Source organism: Crinia signifera, chromosome 5, assembly GCF_055691185.1.
Source record: "Crinia signifera chromosome 5, ASM5569118v1, whole genome shotgun sequence".
NCBI classification, from domain to species: domain Eukaryota; kingdom Metazoa; phylum Chordata; class Amphibia; order Anura; family Myobatrachidae; genus Crinia; species Crinia signifera.
Genome location: NC_139221.1, coordinates 295138419 through 295156624, shown reverse-complemented (window position 1 = coordinate 295156624; position 18206 = coordinate 295138419). Strand labels below are relative to the sequence as shown.

Sequence of the window (18206 nt, the reverse complement as noted above, 5' to 3'; positions counted from 1 at the left end):
TGAGATGAACTTCTAGTGATGGCTAAGTAGCGATAGCATTATAGAGATGAACTTCTAGTGATGACTAAGTAGCGATAGCATTATAGAGATGAACTTCTAGTGATGACTAATTAGCGATAGCATTATAGAGATGAACTTCTAGTGATGACTAAGTAGCGATAGCATTGTAGTGATGACTAGATTGTTATTCGTAGACAGATACTAATCAGATTATTACGTTTGTGGATGACACTACTGTGGTGGACCTTATTTTAGATGGTGAGGAGAGGGCTTATCAAGGGGAGGTGGATGGGTTAGTTAAATGAGTGATGCTAATAACCTAGGCCCTTATTCTGATCGGTGCGGCCGGATCCGAATATGCGGCCAGGACCGTGCGTGCGAAACCCCGCCTTCCATACGGATCGCCAACTCCGTCCGTACGCGGTAAGAAGCTGTCCGAACGGACCGCACGTGTATTTTTCATGGAATACACCTCCTCCATCTCAGGGAACCTCCCCCATCATTCGATGGTCGCAGACCATCGAATGCAGGACCGAGTGTTCCACCAGCTCCCGCAACCTCAGACCACACGGACATTTTTCCGTGCTAAAGCAGGGATCTGGGCGGGCAGCTGACATCCGGCGATGTCATATGTCCGCCCCCTACACGTGCGTCACGGCCGCATTACCATACGTACGCCCAGCGTTTGCATGGGAACGCCCATGAAACGCGGGGCGTACGCATATGGTAATGAGCCCAAATAGCCCTTCACGCCCCTCTCCACGCCCTGGTCGGAGTGTTCACATTTCATGCGGGATTTGGCCGTACGCCCCGCTCGCACATGCGCAGAGAAGCCTCTGCACATGCGCAGACACAAAACATCGGCGGCACGAACGCACGCGGATATTACCGCACCAACCAGAATAAGGGCCCTAGTTTTAAATATGGCCAAAACTAAGGAGATTATTATTGATTTTAGACAGCAAAGTAACATAGAAGTGTTGCCGCTAAATATTAGTTGACCCAACATGGTCTTCTAATATCACAGCTATGGCTAGGAAGGCACAGCAGTGGTTATTTTTTCTTAGGAAACTGCGAGTAGCAAATTTTACACAGACAAAATGTATACGGTTTTATAATTGTGTAATGGAAAGTATTTTGACATATTGTATCGTTGTCTGGGATGGGAATAGTACAAAGGGTGATCGCAAGCAATTTGGAGCGAGTGGTACATAGTGCCGCGGGTATTATAGGAAGTGAACTGCCGTCCATTGAGGAAATTTATATCAGGAATTGTCGTAGGAAAAGAAACAGTATTGTCCAAAATTGCTACCATCCTTACCATCACATATTTTTTTCCTTCTATCAAACAGATGGTTTAGGTGTATTAACCCCTTTCCTGGTACTGACGATAATTTTCTGGGCGGTGCTCCAGTGCTAAGATCAGCCCAGCTTTAGCAGCTGCCCGGCTCCTACTGCCCGGCCCTGCCTCCTTCCACCGGTTGTGTGCGGTGTAACCTTGCTAACGTCAGGATGCCGGGGACAGGGCCGGGCAGCAGCTGATGGAGTGCTCATCGGCACTGCCCGGCCACGGGAAAATCAGTGGGGGGGTTATTTAGGGTGCGCTCCCCAAAAAAATTGCCCAGTGGGAAGGCTCCCTAAAAAAAAACACCACTGAAGGGGTTAAGACAAGGGCATCTCGATTGGAAAAAAGTTTTTTCCATCTGTAATTGTTGATTTCAATCAAAATTGTTAACTTGTTATTACTTTGTGACCTGGGCTATAATTTCATTGTTTTTTTACAATGACAATAATGAATATATTATCTTATATGTTATATCTTAATCATATCTCCGCTTCATTGACTCTTTTCTAAAGTAAACATACCTAACCTGGCTAGTCTTCCCCTATAACCCAATGACTCTAAACCATTTATCAATTTTGTTGATTTTCTCTGAACCTTTTCAAGTTCCAAGATATCTTGGTTCTTGTGTAGTTTCACGGCGCCAGCATGGCGCCGTGCTACTTCTGGGTTGGGTATGCTCACCAAACTATCTAAAATAAAGTAACTTAACTCCATGCCAACGTGGATAGTTCATACCCCCACTATCCACGTTGGCATGGAGTTGATTTTAGATAGCGTGGCGAGCACAGCGAGGGGACTCAGACGCACGGCACCATGCTGGCGCCGTGAAACTACACAAGTACCGATATCTTTTTTATGGAGTGGTGACCAGAACAAATGCTGATTCTTTGAGAGAGCAGTGAAATAAATAGTCTTAGAGGAAATATTGAGACTGAACAAAGTAGCTTGTCCTCCAAACTCCGCGGAAAGTTCACTAAAGTGATGAGTTTTTCGCTGGATATGCGACCCCTGAGCTGTTTATTTCCTTTCACCTTCAGGTTTCTGAATTACATACACAAAGTTGTAGCTGCTCTGATGAACATCTATATTACACCTTCTAATGTTCTTTGTAATACTTTCGATAATCATCTTCTAAGTTTCTGTAACCATGAGTGAGCGCTGTCCATGATACTGAGGCTCCTCTGTCTGGCCTTGGCACTGTTTCTTATGTTCCATAGTTCTGTGGCTTAAGTCAGTCCCTTAGCACACAGCCCGAGTTGGTATGGCATTTTCACATACCAAGTGATGCCTGTGGACCTACCTCAGTCCTCAGCTCAGTTGCAGACACCCTGCAGTATATGGCTTCATCATGTACAGTATGCTTAAGAGTCAATGGTATGCCTGCCACTTCTAGTTTCTTCAATCTAGATATACTGTAGATCCTGTGAAGAGTTTGATAGAAAGTAGATATGTTTGTGCTTCTGTTCTGTATGCACAGACATACATGTTTATATGTGCGTAGTTGGATGCAGCTTGCTCTTAGCCCTCTCTTTATGTGTGCATTCGATTAGCAGTAAACATTCTCAATGAAGTGTAAGCAACTGCAGCATGAGTGACTGCACGTGATTAAAGTAGGACTCAATTCAAGTCATAGTACCACTTGAAACTGACTGGGTGGCATAGAGCATAGGTTGAGTGAAGGCATTTCATGGGCTTGTAGTCATAATTGTGGGCCATGCAGAGCTTTGAGTATACCTACCTGCTTTTGCCTTGTGAGCGACTGGTGCTTTAAAAATGTCCATTCTTGCGCAAACTTCCACACCTCCAGCTTCTTACACCCTTTTACATTTACCCCATACAGTTTGTTCATACCATAGCATCTGTAATTTTTGTAGTTGATGAAAAAAATATGATAGCAAACTTTTATAATCTAACTAATGTGCAAAATGTGTTACACAAAAATTAGACAATGGGCTGCCTCAGAACATATACTGTACCTTTATGTGTGTGAAAACCGTGCAGAACATTATGTGTTAAATGACTACAAATGTATCATTGGAAAGTGACATTATGCTGTACTACACGGGGTCAGTATAATTTATAGATAACACAGAGATTATTGAGGAGTGATGCCCAATTGCCAAGGATTAAACTGAGATTATGTTGTATCTTTTGACAGATCTCTGATCTCGGAATAGTTTTGCTCTAAATAGTCCGGGATACTGGAGTTGATTGCAAGAACACTTTGTGCCGTGGGCTGCCATTCTCTGCAATGCAGCTTCTCTGTCTCTACAGTGATGAGGTCATAGCACATTGTGGCACCATGCTAACTAATGACATTAGCATAAAACCATTTTAATTACAATCATATGGTTTATGGCTAATTTAATATGTTCTATTTGCAAGAAAATTATACACAGAGGCCCTTATTCTGGTTCACTCGCAAAGGCAAATTCCTCCTCAAATGGACAAATGCGCACTGCAGGTGGGGCAGATGTAAGAGAGGGGTGCCGGACGGCTCCCCGACAGTCGGGATTCCGACAGTCATTACTGCTCCCTCGTGGGGGTCCTTGTGGGGGTCCCCCGCAAGGGGCTTCATTGCGCCCCCCGCTGTGCAGTCGGGATTCCGACGTCTGACTAATGACTGTCGGTATCCCAACTTTCGGGTAATTATACCACACCCGCAGAGAGAGTTAGATTTGGGGGAGTTATTTTGTTTCGGTGCAGGTAAAATACTGACTGCTTTATTTTTATTTATTTTTGAAGTAAAACCCCACCCAAATCTAACTCTCTCTGCACATGTTACATTTGCCCCCCCTGCAGTGCACATGGTTTTGCCCAGTTGAGAAGGAATTTGCCTTTGCAAGTGAACCAGAATAAGGGCCAGAGTCTGTTTGGTTGTCATGGGCAACACCCACCAATTGTCTGTTTTAAAAGCTCTACTTCTTGGTATCTTTGTTAGACGATACATAGAGCTGACTAGAATTTTTAAAACTGTTCTATAATATACTGTATTTGCCTTGTTTGGCATTTGCCCATTTTGATTTATGTTAGGCTTTCCCAGTCTCACCCAAAGTACAATACACAGCGTGATGCTTTGACCAGTGGCGTAGCTACATATGTGGCAGACCCCATGGCAGCTTGGGGGAGCGGCACCAGCGGGGTCTGTGGTGGGCACCTCTGGCTGAACTGACCGGCGACCCAGGCAGCAGAAAGCACTGAGCTGGTCCCGCCCTGTACATATCTAATGAGCGGAGACCCAGTGCAGTGCATATTGAATGAACGGGTCCCCGACCTGCTGTGAAGCTGCAATCCGTGGTGAGTGAATACTCTTCTATCCTGTCCTGGAACTCCGGTCTCCGAGCAAATCTCCTGCTGGTCATCGTCTCTGTGATCCGGTGCCTACTGATGTGATCCGGGGAACCGAAACTGGATGCAGACGCCATTTTCCCCAACTAGATGTTTATTCAAAATGTTGGTGGCTGAGGTTTGGCATGTAGTCAAGATATCTGATCCTTCTTGTCACCTAAATTGTTGGACTATCCAGGCTGTTCCCATTGTGGAGAACACTTTTTTGACACAATATCTCCTGTGGTTATCAACCTTATATACATCTGGTGGTGTGCTAGCCGCCGCCATTTTGTTTCATCATAATACTATTACTGCTTCCCTCTCAGAATCTCCCTTATACTAATATGGGATCCTCTGTTCACCATATACTGCACGAGATCCGCGCCTCTTCCGCCAGACTCCTCATTAAGTTGGATGAGATACAGGGTGATATCCCATCTTCTCCATTTGACCCTGAGCAATGTGACCCAAATGTGGAGAGGGATGTATCTGTGCCCAGTGACCTGACGACCTTGTCTGTTTTTATGCTGGACTATCCTTTGGACGTATGTGTAGCTGTGGATTTATACAAATCCGAGGATACTTGCTGCATTACTCCTGCAAACATCGATGGTGTCACTGACTTCTTTGAATCCCCTCTTGTACTACTGCTGACTCTGTTGGGACCCCCAAATTTGCTTATTCATATTAGCATGTTGTTGCTTGTATATTCCGGCTACCCTCCTGATTTACCGGACAATGAGTTTATTAAGCTCCCCTTGCTTTTCCAAGGAACCGAGAGCTGGCCGGATTGAAGTCTCATGTTGTATTCTAATCCTAATCTGAGATGATGTCTGTACCCTTTTTATTTTTCTTGGTTTCACCCTTCTGTTTTAATACTATACCGTATTGTAATGCATGTTGTTCTTTTCTTTTTATTATGTAGGCTCATATTTGTGAATAAGTTAGTCTAATTCTTCTTGTAAAGCCTCACCTGTTATTATATATCCTTATTGCCTGGTGTGATATAGTAATGTGTTAAAGGGGAGGAGCAGACCTGGTTTAGATTTGTTCAGGGTCATTTGATATAGCCCTCGGTTTATCCTTTTTCCAATATCTTGTAGATTAAAACTGGGGTGGGGGGGGGGGGGTGGGGGTGGGGTTGGTTTATATATGGGCGGGTAGGGGTAGATTTAGGACTAGTTAGTGTAGTTAGTGGGGTAGGGGGTAGTTTCCTATTAAATAGGGGGTATTGACTACTCCTGTCTGTTATTAATATTTAGCTATATATTCTATATTGATCCTGTATGTCTGCGCCCGAATGGCGCCTTCGGGCATTGGTATACTGCTCTAATCCTATGGAGTAATGTTTATCCATGCGATATTTAAATCCTACTTACAGTATATATATTTGACCATACATATTTGCTGTTCTCGCTCCTGTATCTTTTACAGTTCCATATTGCTGCTCTGACTACCTATATGTCTATGTGGGGTGTTTGTCTGCTGTTGTTATGTGTACTTTTATTGCAAAAACTTAAATAAAAAATATCAAATAAAAAAAAAACACCCTCTGTAGCTTAAATAAATTATAACTAGTGGTGACCGAATTTGATTTTACTCAGATTTACTCTAAACTTTTCACCAAATTATCGCAATTTAGGATTTTCCTGATCGGCTGTCAAGTGTTTCGGATAGCCAATAAGATCCCGCTTTGAGATCCAAGTAAATCTGAGGAAAACCAAAGAATGTTAATAGAAGCAACATGTTTGTAAAATTAAATGGACAAATAAATTAGATTGATTCTTTTTAGTATTGATTGGAATGTCTTGTTCGTTGCAGTTGGAGAGGTGCCTGGGAAATGTCTGGAAGATACAGATTTTAGGTGCAAAAACAAAAAGTGTATTGAATCCCACCTGGTCTGTGACTACAAGTATGACTGCACGGACTTCTCAGATGAAGCTGACTGTAGTAAGTATATACTCAACCCTTTAACATAGCAAAATAAACCTGCCGGACTCCCCATCATGTGGCATCTTCTCAGACACATCATAACCCTAGAAGCTGAATTGTATGCGGATGGCCAACAGACAATGGACCTTATTCTGGTCCGTTCGCAGCCGGCGTTCATACGGGGACCGGTGTTTGCCGTGTGCACATGCACAGCCGCATTACTGCACATGTGCATACACCGGGTGCGTGCGGCCACGGTGCATGCAGCCAAGACTGAAGCGTTTTATGGGCGTTCCCATGTAAACACTGGGCATTCCCATGGAAATTGCTGGATGACGTGGCCGGCAGCTGGCATCACCAGATGTCAGCTGCCCACCCATTACTTCCCGAATGTGCATGCATATAGAAGTGACCAGAAAGTGACATCATATATGCGTGCAAGCACCACATCTTCCGATGGTCGGCGACCATTGAAAGATTTGTGGGAGGTTCCCCCCGGCATGGAAATGGACGTTTATGTAAAACATCCATTTGCAGCCCGAGCGTGGCATGCGAGGGCGGGCGTGCCATCATTTGCAGGGCGGGTTCTGGGTGATTCGCAAGGGTGTGAATTTGCAAACCAGAATAACCCCCCATGTCTAGAATGACAGTTAATAGGTTGAAGACATGTGTTCAACACATATGGTCGGTATGGTCAAAAGATCAACACAAGCAGTATGTGGCCATGGCAATTATCAATACGTAAAAAGGTTGGTATATGTTTTTCATGATATTTTTAAAATTTATTTTTTCCTTTTTTTAACACTTTACCATTCATGTGGATTCTGAATGGGAATGGTAAACTGTTGAGAGTGCAGCGATAGTGGAGCATGGTGAGCGGAGTGAGTCCAGCACGCGGTACACTAATTGGAGGTCCATGTGCTCAGCTGTCAACATTGACCCCTGAAATATGTGAAAGACTCATGTCAACTTTTTCATGTGTGAACCTTTTCACTATCAACCTTGTCCTTGTGTTGATCTTGTGCATGGTGAATGACCACCCTACAGAGGGCTGGAGCACGGGGACGCCGAGCATTTCATGGACGTTTCCCAGAAAAACTGTGGGTGTGCCCAGAAAATCACTGTGAATGCTGGTGTGCAAAAGCCTGCTCTGGGCGGGTGGCTGACATCACAGGACGTCAGCCGCCCGCCTATGTCCAGGCGCTCGTAAATAAAAGTCAGTCTGGACTTACTTTTATTTTCGAACGGGTAGAACAATCATTCCATGGATGCCGACCGGCTAATGATCTTTTTCCCCTGTACAATCGAATGCGGCTGTTCGCACAGTGAAATGGGGGGGCTTTGATTTTGCACGGCAGGTGGTGCCTGACCGATCGGTAAGCTGCAAATGTACGCAACGTAAATCATCCCCATGCTATGCAATAACAGAGTAGTGTTTTCATAGCCTAGTCATCAGGTTAACCCTTTGAGGTCCGCACCACAAAAAAAGCGAAGGAAAAAAAAATTCTTTGCATTTTTTATTCACTGAGGATAATATTAACAACAACCAACAACAATCAATAGTTTTTTAGGTACTTGTTTCCTAGAACGGCCACAATCGCGAGGTACACGATGCCCGCGATGGACCCGATTTCCTTTGAAATCAGGTCCATTTTGCCGGCAGAGGGAAAATCGTGGGCATCGCGTCGGTCGCGTCCATTAACATTAGCCCCGACGCGACCGACGTGATGCCCGCGATTTTGCCATAGGCTTCAATGTTAAAATATTTATTAACATTGAAATCGGGAGCATCGCGTCGGTCTTGTGCCATTATAATGGCACAAGATGAGATGGACTTGATTAAGTCCATCTCACATAGTAAAAAATGTGAAATGGGTCAATATGACCCATTTCACATTATATATGGCCCCGTCGTCACCCCACTATTGACGTGAACCCGAAGCGTGGCGAGCACAGCGAGCCCGCGAGGGGCGGCGGTGCGCGTCCTCCGACCTTTTCATTCCCCTACTATCCACGTCGGCGTGGAGTTGAGAATATAAAGTGTGGCGAGCGCAGCGAGCCACCGAGCCCCGCGAGGGGATGCGTATACCTGTGAAGTTATACGCGTCCCCTCGCGGGGCTCGCTACGCTCGCCACGCTTCGGGCACGGTGGCTCGCTGCGCTCGCCACACTTTATATTCTCAACTCCACGCCGTTGTGGATAGTGGGGGTATGAAAAGGTCGGAGGCTGCGTTTGCCACGCTTCGGGTTGTCGTCAATCGTGGGGTGGGGAAACAAGTACCGTTTTTTAAAATGAGACCTCACAGTTTTTGGGATATAGGCCTCTACCAAATGGTTGTAATAAACTTTTTTTTTTGGTGCGGACCTCAAATGGTTATCGCCTCCCCACCAAATGCATGACCACCCAGATGCACTAAGCTTCAAAAGTGATAAAAAGGAGAGTGATAAACAGCCAGCCAATCAGCTCCTGCCTGCCATGTCACAGGCTATGTTTGAAAAATGTCAGGCTGGAGCCGATTGGCTGGCTGTTTATGACTCTCCATTTTATCACTTTTGAAGCTTAGTGCATCTGACCCATAATCTGCTTTGCTCCTATACAATAAAATGCTCTATCATCTGACAATGGATCCATCATTTTCAAATAAACCAATAATAAAATATGAATGTTAATATCCAAAGTAAATCAAACACATTTTTCTAAATGCGAGATCTATTTTATATAAATTCCCACACTCTAGTGAATGTCAGTGAAGCAAAAATGGGAATTCCTCAGTGAAATTAAGTAAATGTGCTAAGCTTGGATGAGTTAATCCCTTAATAGACTTATAGGAAATCGTACATGGTTCCAGCACCAGAATATGGAGCTGCCCGAGGGAGAGAGGGGTACAGTAAATCAGAAGTTGATTTAAGTAAATGAAGAATGTATCTTGCTGCTTGCTCTCATATGGAGGTGGTTTGTGTGAAAATCGCTGAGACCATATTGATCAGTGGCCTGACGTGTTTATATAAGGCCGCCATTATCTTACGTATCCATAGGGGAGTACATTAGTGCGCCTGGAAGCTGCAATTTTGAACAACAAAATCAGGACGTTCTCATTGGATGCGGTCTCTCGCAAAACCAGACTGAAGGTTTGGAATGGACGGTGGCACAAAGAGGTCAGCTTCACCTACATACAGGTCACACACCGGGTAAGAAAATCAGCATGTGTGCTTATAGTTCAATGTCTCAGATATATGTTATCCAGGGGTATAGAGATGTCACCATGTAGCGTGCTGTTACATCTAAAAGGGGCTTTTACTGTAAGTTTATAGATTTAATGTAATTACTGTACATGCGCTTGTTTTGTTAGTAATCCTTTGTAATAAATATGATCTGTGTGATGCTACCCCCCCCCCCTCCTCTGCTGCCACCACTGCTGGCCCCTGCCAGTCCTCTCCGCTGCCACCTGTTGGTCCCGATTATCGTCGCGGGACCGGCACATGTGCAGTATCGTCAGCCAGCTATTGGCTACTGTGTACAGGATGGGCGGGCGAGGAAGCAGAAGTTTCTGCTGGTCTCTCTGCCTCTCCTGCATCAGCTTCTCCGTTATGCGTGTGACATCATCACGTCACACGCTGGGGAAACTCGCTGGAGAGGAGCCAGGGGGGTGCCACAAACTTTTTGGCAGGGGGGAGCAAAATTTATAGTTACGCCACCGAGTGTCGTCCTTTGTGCATGTGCAGAACCCATATTTATGGGCCTCCCCGCAGCAGCCCATAGAGAGGCATCCCAGCGGGAGGGAACACCTCCCAATGTCACTTCCAGTCACAGTGAAGCCAGCGCAGTCTCACAGAGTGCATTTGGCTTCACACAATGGGCGGTATTCAATGTGAATACCGGCGAGGTGCAGCGAATCCTGTTTAGGATTCGCTTCACATTCGCCACGTTCCGGAGCCTCGCCGGCTCCGGTATTCAACGAGTCAGGGGCTTGCTGCCCATGACCGGCGAATATGAGCTCCTGCGGCGAACGCCGCAGGGAGCCTGAGGACGGTGGCAGGCAGGGAGATGGAAGTCACTCTGCCTGCCCCAGAGCGTATGTGGGGGGGAGGTGGGCTCCCCGGGTGCCAGGCAGCACAGGCTGCCCCCCGGGGGTGCCAGCAGGGGACCGGGTATATTCACTACACCCGATCGTGCATATGTAACGATCGGGTGCAGTGAATATATGAATATCTAATGAGCGTCTCGGCTCCGGCGACCCCTGCTGGCTGCTGTGTAAAAAAAAAATAATAATAATATTTTTTTTTTAATTAAATATATATTCATGTGCTTACAGCACATGAATAAAAATAGCATGCCCCTCCTCAGAATAAAATTCCTGATTTTTTTACACCAAATGTAAACAACAAAACACTTTATTTTAAAAGTTCACCTTCAACTTCACCATAAAAAGATAGCGATTGCTACTCGGTGAATCAAGGCGAAAAAAACCTTCAAATGTATTCGCCATCTGGTCATTGAATAGGGTGATTCACCGTTTTAGTCAAAAATTCGCCAAACAGCACAAATTCGCCATAAAAACATGGCGAATCAGGCTCATTGAATACCGCCAATGTTGAATTTTACCTGGGGGAGGGGCTGGATCCCATAGGTAAAAACCGCCACTGCTTACAACTGATGTTGGGACTGATATAAGGCACAGTCTTATGGCACTCGACCTGCTTTGGCTTGTCATAAAACTAGTACTATGAATAGATAACATTACACACGTGAGAGGTTGTTGTTACCACACTTACTGAACCACTCTTGTATAAAGTATCATTCTCAGAGCAGAAGATGTTCTGTTCAATGCTTTGCATAGTTACAAAGTTTATTGATCCTCTGCAAAAATATAATTTAACACGTTGTATAGTGAATCTAGCAGATAGGCATTGATTAAGAATGATAGGAATTGCACTGCTGTTTATTATTGGCATATCATTATAATTAATGGCATATCATTTGCTGTCTGACCACTGAATGAATGAGCAGAAAGAACAGAGAATTCTGAAAATTGTAGAACATAGCGTCTATCCATCTATTTTCAGCATTTGGGTCACATACTTGTGTCAGGCATTTGTAGTTCAACATGTTTGTCCTTGAGAACTAATTAGGTAGAAATGATTGTAAACCACATAAGCTTTAAAGAAAGCCAGGTCTATCTACAGTGGGCGCTCGGCACAGAGACAGAGTGCTCAGCTTTCTGAAGCTATATACTGACAGAGTGCTCAGCCTTCTGAAGCTATATACTGACAGAGTGCTCAGCCTTCTGAAGCTGTATACTGACAGAGTGCTCAGCCTTCTGAAGCTATATACTGACAGAGTGCTCAGCCTTCTGAAGCTGTATACTGACAGAGTGCTCAGCCTTCTGAAGCTATATACTGACAGAGTGCTCAGCCTTCTGTAGCTATATACAGACAGAGTGCTCAGCCTTCTGTAGCTATATACTGACAGAGTGCTCAGCCTTCTGTAGCTATATACTGACAGAGTGCTCAGCCTTCTGTAGCTATATACTGACAGAGTGCTCAGCCTTCTGAAGCTGTATACTGAGAGAGTGCTCAGCCTTCTGTAGCTATATACTGACAGAGTGCTCAGCCTTCTGAAGTTATATACTGACAGAGTGCTCAGCCTTCTGTAGCTATATACTGACAGAGTGCTCAGCCTTCTGAAGCTGTATACTGAGAGAGTGCTCAGCCTTCTGTAGCTATATACTGACAGAGTGCTCAGCCTTCTGAAGCTATATACTGACAGAGTGCTCAGCCTTCTGTAGCTATATACTGACAGAGTGCTCAGCCTTCTGAAGCTGTATACTGACAGAGTGCTCAGCCTTCTGAAGCTATATACTGACAGACTGCTCAGCCTTCTGAAGCTATATCCTGACAGTGCTCAGCCTTCTGAAGCTACCGTATATACTGACAGAGTGCTCAGCCTTCTGAAGCTATATCCTGACAGTGCTCAGCCTTCTGAAGCTATATACTGACAGAGTGCTCAGCCTTCTGTAGCTATATCCTGACAGAGTGCTCAGCCTTCTGAAGCTATATCCTGACAGTGCTCAGCCTTCTGAAGCTATATACTGACAGAGTGCTCAGCCTTCTGTAGCTATATCCTGACAGAGTGCTCAGCCTTCTGTAGCTATATCCTGACAGAGTGCTCAGCCTTCTGTAGCTATATCCTGACAGAGTGCTCAGCCTTCTGTAGCTATATCCTGACAGAGTGCTCAGCCTTCTGAAGCTATATACTGACAGAGTGCTCAGCCTTCTGAAGCTATATACTGAAGATCGAACTTTTTAAAATAACTGTTTATTAAAGACATCAGAAGATATAGAGGCAAACTGAAGAAATATCAATAATAGAAAGTCAACTGAGATAAAACGGAGTCTTTATAGAAGTTAGCTATCAAATTCTCATTTCCATTCTTATTAGAAACTTCTAGCACATCATTTATAATGCAGCTTATTCTATTTAATCTAAATGTTTTTGCAAATAAGTTTATGAATCTTTCCAAATAATGTCAAAGCTCACCCTAGTCAGGAGTTATCTATCTACTTACTAGAAGAATTAACCAAAATATAAATGGACATATGAGTCTGCAACTGTGCGGGATGTTAGCCCAACTCTGACTTTTTTTTAAAGGGGAAATCAAGTGGCGGTATTTACCTATGGGCGGGGCCGGACTGGCCATCTGGCGCTTCTGGCCGATTTTGTGCAGACATTTGTTAAGGAGATTTAGCGCTTACATCACTGCCTCCTGTACATTTGATCATTTGAGCAGCGCATATGGAGGGAGATGAGGGGCTGGCGCCCGGGATTGCCGCGGCCGCCCTCTTCCCTCCTCTTAGCTTCGGCCACATACAGGGTAAAATACATTTAAATAAAAATAATTAATCACATGTAAATATATCTTTAAAAATGTAAGAGCGCGCCACACATCTAGAATTAAAGAATAAAATGACAGTATTTATTTACTGAATTCAATGTATTTAAAAGATATGTATAAAAAACAAACGGTACTTGTTTCCTAGCACGGCCACACCGATTTACATCGGGGTGGTCGTGTCGGAAAAATCGGGTCGATCGCATCGCACCGATTTTTTGATTGAATGAAATGTAAATCGGGTCCCTGGGACCCGATTTTACATTGGATTCAATGTAAAATATTCCCAACCCCCCCAAATTTAACGGCGTAAACCCCACCCCACGATAGACGCCAACGATAGACGCGGTGCGCGTCCTCCGACCTTTTCATTCCCCTACTATCCACGTCGGTGTGGAGTTGAGAATAGAATAGTGTGGCGAGCACAGCGAGCCACCGAGCCCGAAGCGTGGCGAGCGGACGCGTATACCTGTGAAGTTATACGCGTCCCCTCGCGGGGCTCGCTGCGCTCGCCACGCTTCGGGCTCGGTGGCTCGCTGCGCTCGCCACACTATTCTATTCTCAACTCCACGCCGACGTGGATAGTAGGGGAATGAAAAGGTCGGAGGACGCGCACCGCCGCCGCTCGCCACGCTTCGGGTTGGCGTCTATCGTGGGGTGACGACGGGGACATCTATAATGTGAAATGGGTCATATTGGCCCATTTCACATTTTTCACATTTTCTCACGATTTCAATGTTAAAAAATATTTTAACATTGAAGCCTATGGAAAAATCGGGGGCATCGCGTCGGGACCAATGTTAATGGTCCCGACCGACGCGATGCCCCCGATATTTTACCTTTCCTGACACGATTTCAATGTTAAAATATTTTTTAACATTGAAGCCTATGGAAATATCGGGGGCATCGATCCATAAGATTGTGGCCATGCTAGGAAACAAGTACCAAACAAACAAATTGCAAGTGGATCAATGGTACATATAAATCAACAATGCAACATAACAGCTACTTTAAGATAAATTGGCACACTGATTGGCTGAGATTCAGCCAATCAGCATGCGCCCAGTGTTTTCAAAGTCAGAAGCGTTCCCCCGCCGCCGCACGGCGGTAGCGCGTTATTTCCACTTCACTGCAGGGACCCGGGCAATGTCATACTCTCAGAGCCGCAGTGACCTCCAGAGTCCAGCCCCGTCCTGACCGCAGGTAGTGGTACCCCCGGGCCGCACGGACCCCCCTGCCAGCTCCCCGCTGCACCCGAAAGGAGGGGGAGCTGGGGGAGAAACAATAGCGCCCGCAGACCCCCGGCGCCTCCCCGCCGCCTCGGGGGCTGCGGCCCTATAGTTACGCCACTGGGTGCATAGCTGTCTTACCACAGAGTTCTGGAGCATCAGAAGCACTCTACACCATTAGTTACGGGACTCGGGTTTATCTTTAAATGTTAGATTTGCATTAAGAGCTACTTTAATAATCTTAATAATGTCTCCTTCCTTTAAATAAGCTTGAGAGTTGTCTTGCCTTAAACAGCACTTCAAAAGGAATAATTCAGTACTTGTATTGTTTAATAAATATGCACATTTTGCTGCAGAGCTCATAAACTAGAATGTACTCATTACTAGTAAACTGTATTGTTTTATGCTATTATGCTATGTTTGAAATCCCAAAAATGAAAACTGAAACTGTTTAGACTGACCCCCCCCCCTATTTTCCAAACACTGTAGTTTGCAGAGAAAAAAAAAACATGAAAAGAAAATAACCGTCTTTTCCCACAATGCACTAGAGTCAATGTCACCGTATTATCAAACTAATTGTAAATTGTCCTTCAAAGGATTACCTCGCTTTGAAGTCAGGAGCTTCAAAAACACAAAAGAGGGTTGAAGTAAATTTAAATTAAGTGTATTGGATATATTAATGTTTGTGGTTTATAAAGCCAACATTACAAATTCTACTTGAAAATACATTTCAATGATTTAGTTGGTAAACAGACGTAATCTAAGGTCTCCATCAACAAATGGAATACAATATTGTTGCATTCAAATCTCAAACTATGACTTTAGCTGCTGTAAGTTTTGGAGGTTGCTAAACTGGAAGATCTCGGATGTTTTTTTTAAAGCAGCAATCATATACAAGGTAAAGTAGGACTATGTTACGTACACCCCATTGTGTTGATCTAAGACATAAAGGTGGTAGTCAATCTTGGCCACCATTTCCTCAGGTGGAAATAGCAGCTGTTGCCTGTTCAATGCTGCCGTTTCCGACAGCATTGAAGGCAGTTTTCGACCAAACCGTTCTAACTTTAATACAAGTCGGATCTGTTTTGGCATTTTTCGACAATCTGCTGCCTTTTTTCGCCAAACCTTGGACTTTCAGACACTCGACAGTCGGAACATTGAATTTCGACTGTCGAGTTGCAGTCGAGCGGACAAAAACGTCCTGGGATTCTGACTGTTTGGACATTCCAAAAGTCAGAATCCCAGTTTGAATACCACCCAATGGGTGACATGATCCTTTTATGTCTTCTGTCCTAACCACATGAAATAAAGTATGTTCACTCAGGGCCCTTGTAATTTTTTAGTGGGGGGTTGATAACTGTGTTGCTTTAGTACTTACTTGTTATGACTTTGTTTTTCATACATTTCATATCAAAGGCAGAAGAGGGTCTTTTCTTCTTGTCAATACATCCAATTGTCAGGCTGGGGACACTGCTCGGATACTTACCACCAATGTCTTTCCTGCCACTCATGAGACATGCAGAGTGCGGTTTTGGTACTACATATATGGGCCGCCACAATCTGGAACACTAAAGGTGAGCAAGAAAACTTTTATTCTGCTGATAAAAATAAAAGAAGTCGATCAAAGCTTAATGTAAAATGTTTTTTTTATTTATTTATGAAGGTTAAATTCAGTTAAAGGGTTTGTCAACTATCAGATAAACCATTGTTAAACAAATTTGTGTCTGTGTATACAAAACAGGGGGACGGTCACTGTTATATGAAGCTTGAGTTGACTCTTGCTCCTCCCCTTGCAGTGAATCTGGGGAAAAGTATCATCTACAAGGTGTCCATAGCTCCGATGTAGCGCTCTAGGGAGGTGTTGGAATGATGTGTGGGTACTTGTTTAGTTTCACGGTGGCACTGCCCACAGATTGCATCGTATGCAAATCACATGCTATTTGCATACAGTTTGTATACAATTTACATACAATTTGCAAAAAAGTTCAAAAACTAGTTAATCCCACCTACCAAATGGTACTGGGGACTAGGGGATGAGAGTTCAGGAGGCAGAACAATCTGCCAACGAGTATATAAAACTACATACCAGGTGTGTGGAGCTGAAGCATTAACCAGCTGCTGGAAGGCTGATACAGTATCTCTGGTTCTGGGAACAGTAGAGACAAGCTACTAGTGTCCATCAAAGGGGGAGAGTCCCTTTTGGAATATACCCTCAGAAAAACTCTAAGTCAGAGAGAACCTGAAACATCTGACTGGGAAGAGCAATTAACAGGCTTGGATGGGGACCACTGCTTTGAAGTCAGATATCTCCGGTTCCCAAGGGCCGATTTTTTAAATTCTTATACCCATGGAAAGAGGGGACCCTCAGCTTTCAGACTAATTTTCTTAGACTCCTGGGGGGGTTTCGGGGTACTCAGAAACCCCCCCTGCGTGCGCTACTGCACCCCCACTATCCACGTCAGCCTGAAGCGCGGTGAGCCTCGCGAGGGGACGCGGTACTCATCCTCCCGACTTGTTCATACCCCCAATATCCACGTCAGCGTTGAGTTGACTTTACTGAGCCCGAAGCGTGGCGAGCCCTGCAAGGGGATGCGGAAAACGAGCCCGAAGCGTGGCGAGCGGATGCGGAATACATGTCAAGTAATACACGTAACACATGTCAAGGAATCCGCGTCCCCTCGCGGGGCTCACTGCGCTCACCATGCTTCGGGCTCGTTTTCCGCGTTACCTCGGGGGTATACTAAATTGCATCACAGGCAAATCGTTTGCAAATAGCACGCGATTTGCATACAATGGGATACGCGGGCAGTGCCGCTGCGAAACTACACAACTAACAATGTGTGTGCAGGGGCTATTTACACAGCTATGTAGGCACACACCAGTGGAGGACTTATGCTATAGATAGCCCAGTTACTTTACCAGTGCACTTAGTAGATTAAAGTATAGGTACAACTATACTAACTGTAATGTCAGCGCCCGCCCCATTCTCAGACATTGCCAAAGTAAAAAGTCCAGAACGACTTTTGCGAATGCCTAAAAAAATCATTAGATGGTTGGCGATTGGCTGGTTGTGTATAACTCTTCATCTTGGGGGCAGCACGGATGGTGTAAGGGTTAGCATTACTGCCTCACAGCACTGAGGTCATAGGTTCGATCCCCACCATGGCTCTAACGGTGCGGAGTTTGTATATTCTCCCCGTCCTTGCGTGGGTTTCCTCCGGGTACTGCGGTTTCCTCCCACAATCCAAAAATATACAGATAGGTTAATTGGCTTACAACAAAATTAACCTTAGAATGTCTGTGTGTGTGTGTACATGTGGTAGGGAATATAGATTGTAAGCTCCACTGGGGCAGGGACTGATGTGATTGTTCTCTGTAAAGCGCTGCGGAATATGTGTGCGCTATATAAGAAACTAATAATAGTAATAATAATCTTATCACTTTTGAAGCTTAGTGCATCTGGCCCCTATTCCGTTATAA

At 44.8% G+C, this 18206-nt stretch overlaps 1 protein-coding gene across 3 annotated transcripts in view; it reads left to right on the top strand.

Annotated features, from left to right (window-relative positions):
- Positions 1-18206, top strand: part of MALRD1 (MAM and LDL receptor class A domain containing 1) — a 442313-nt gene that overhangs the window by 323278 nt on the left and 100829 nt on the right. For all 3 annotated transcript variants that reach the window (XM_083189314.1, XM_083189313.1, XM_083189315.1), the window contains 3 exons: positions 6497-6625; positions 9644-9796; positions 16143-16300. In XM_083189314.1, coding sequence (XP_083045440.1) covers positions 6497-6625; positions 9644-9796; positions 16143-16300 — 440 coding nt within the window. The remainder of the gene's footprint in view (positions 1-6496; positions 6626-9643; positions 9797-16142; positions 16301-18206) is intronic.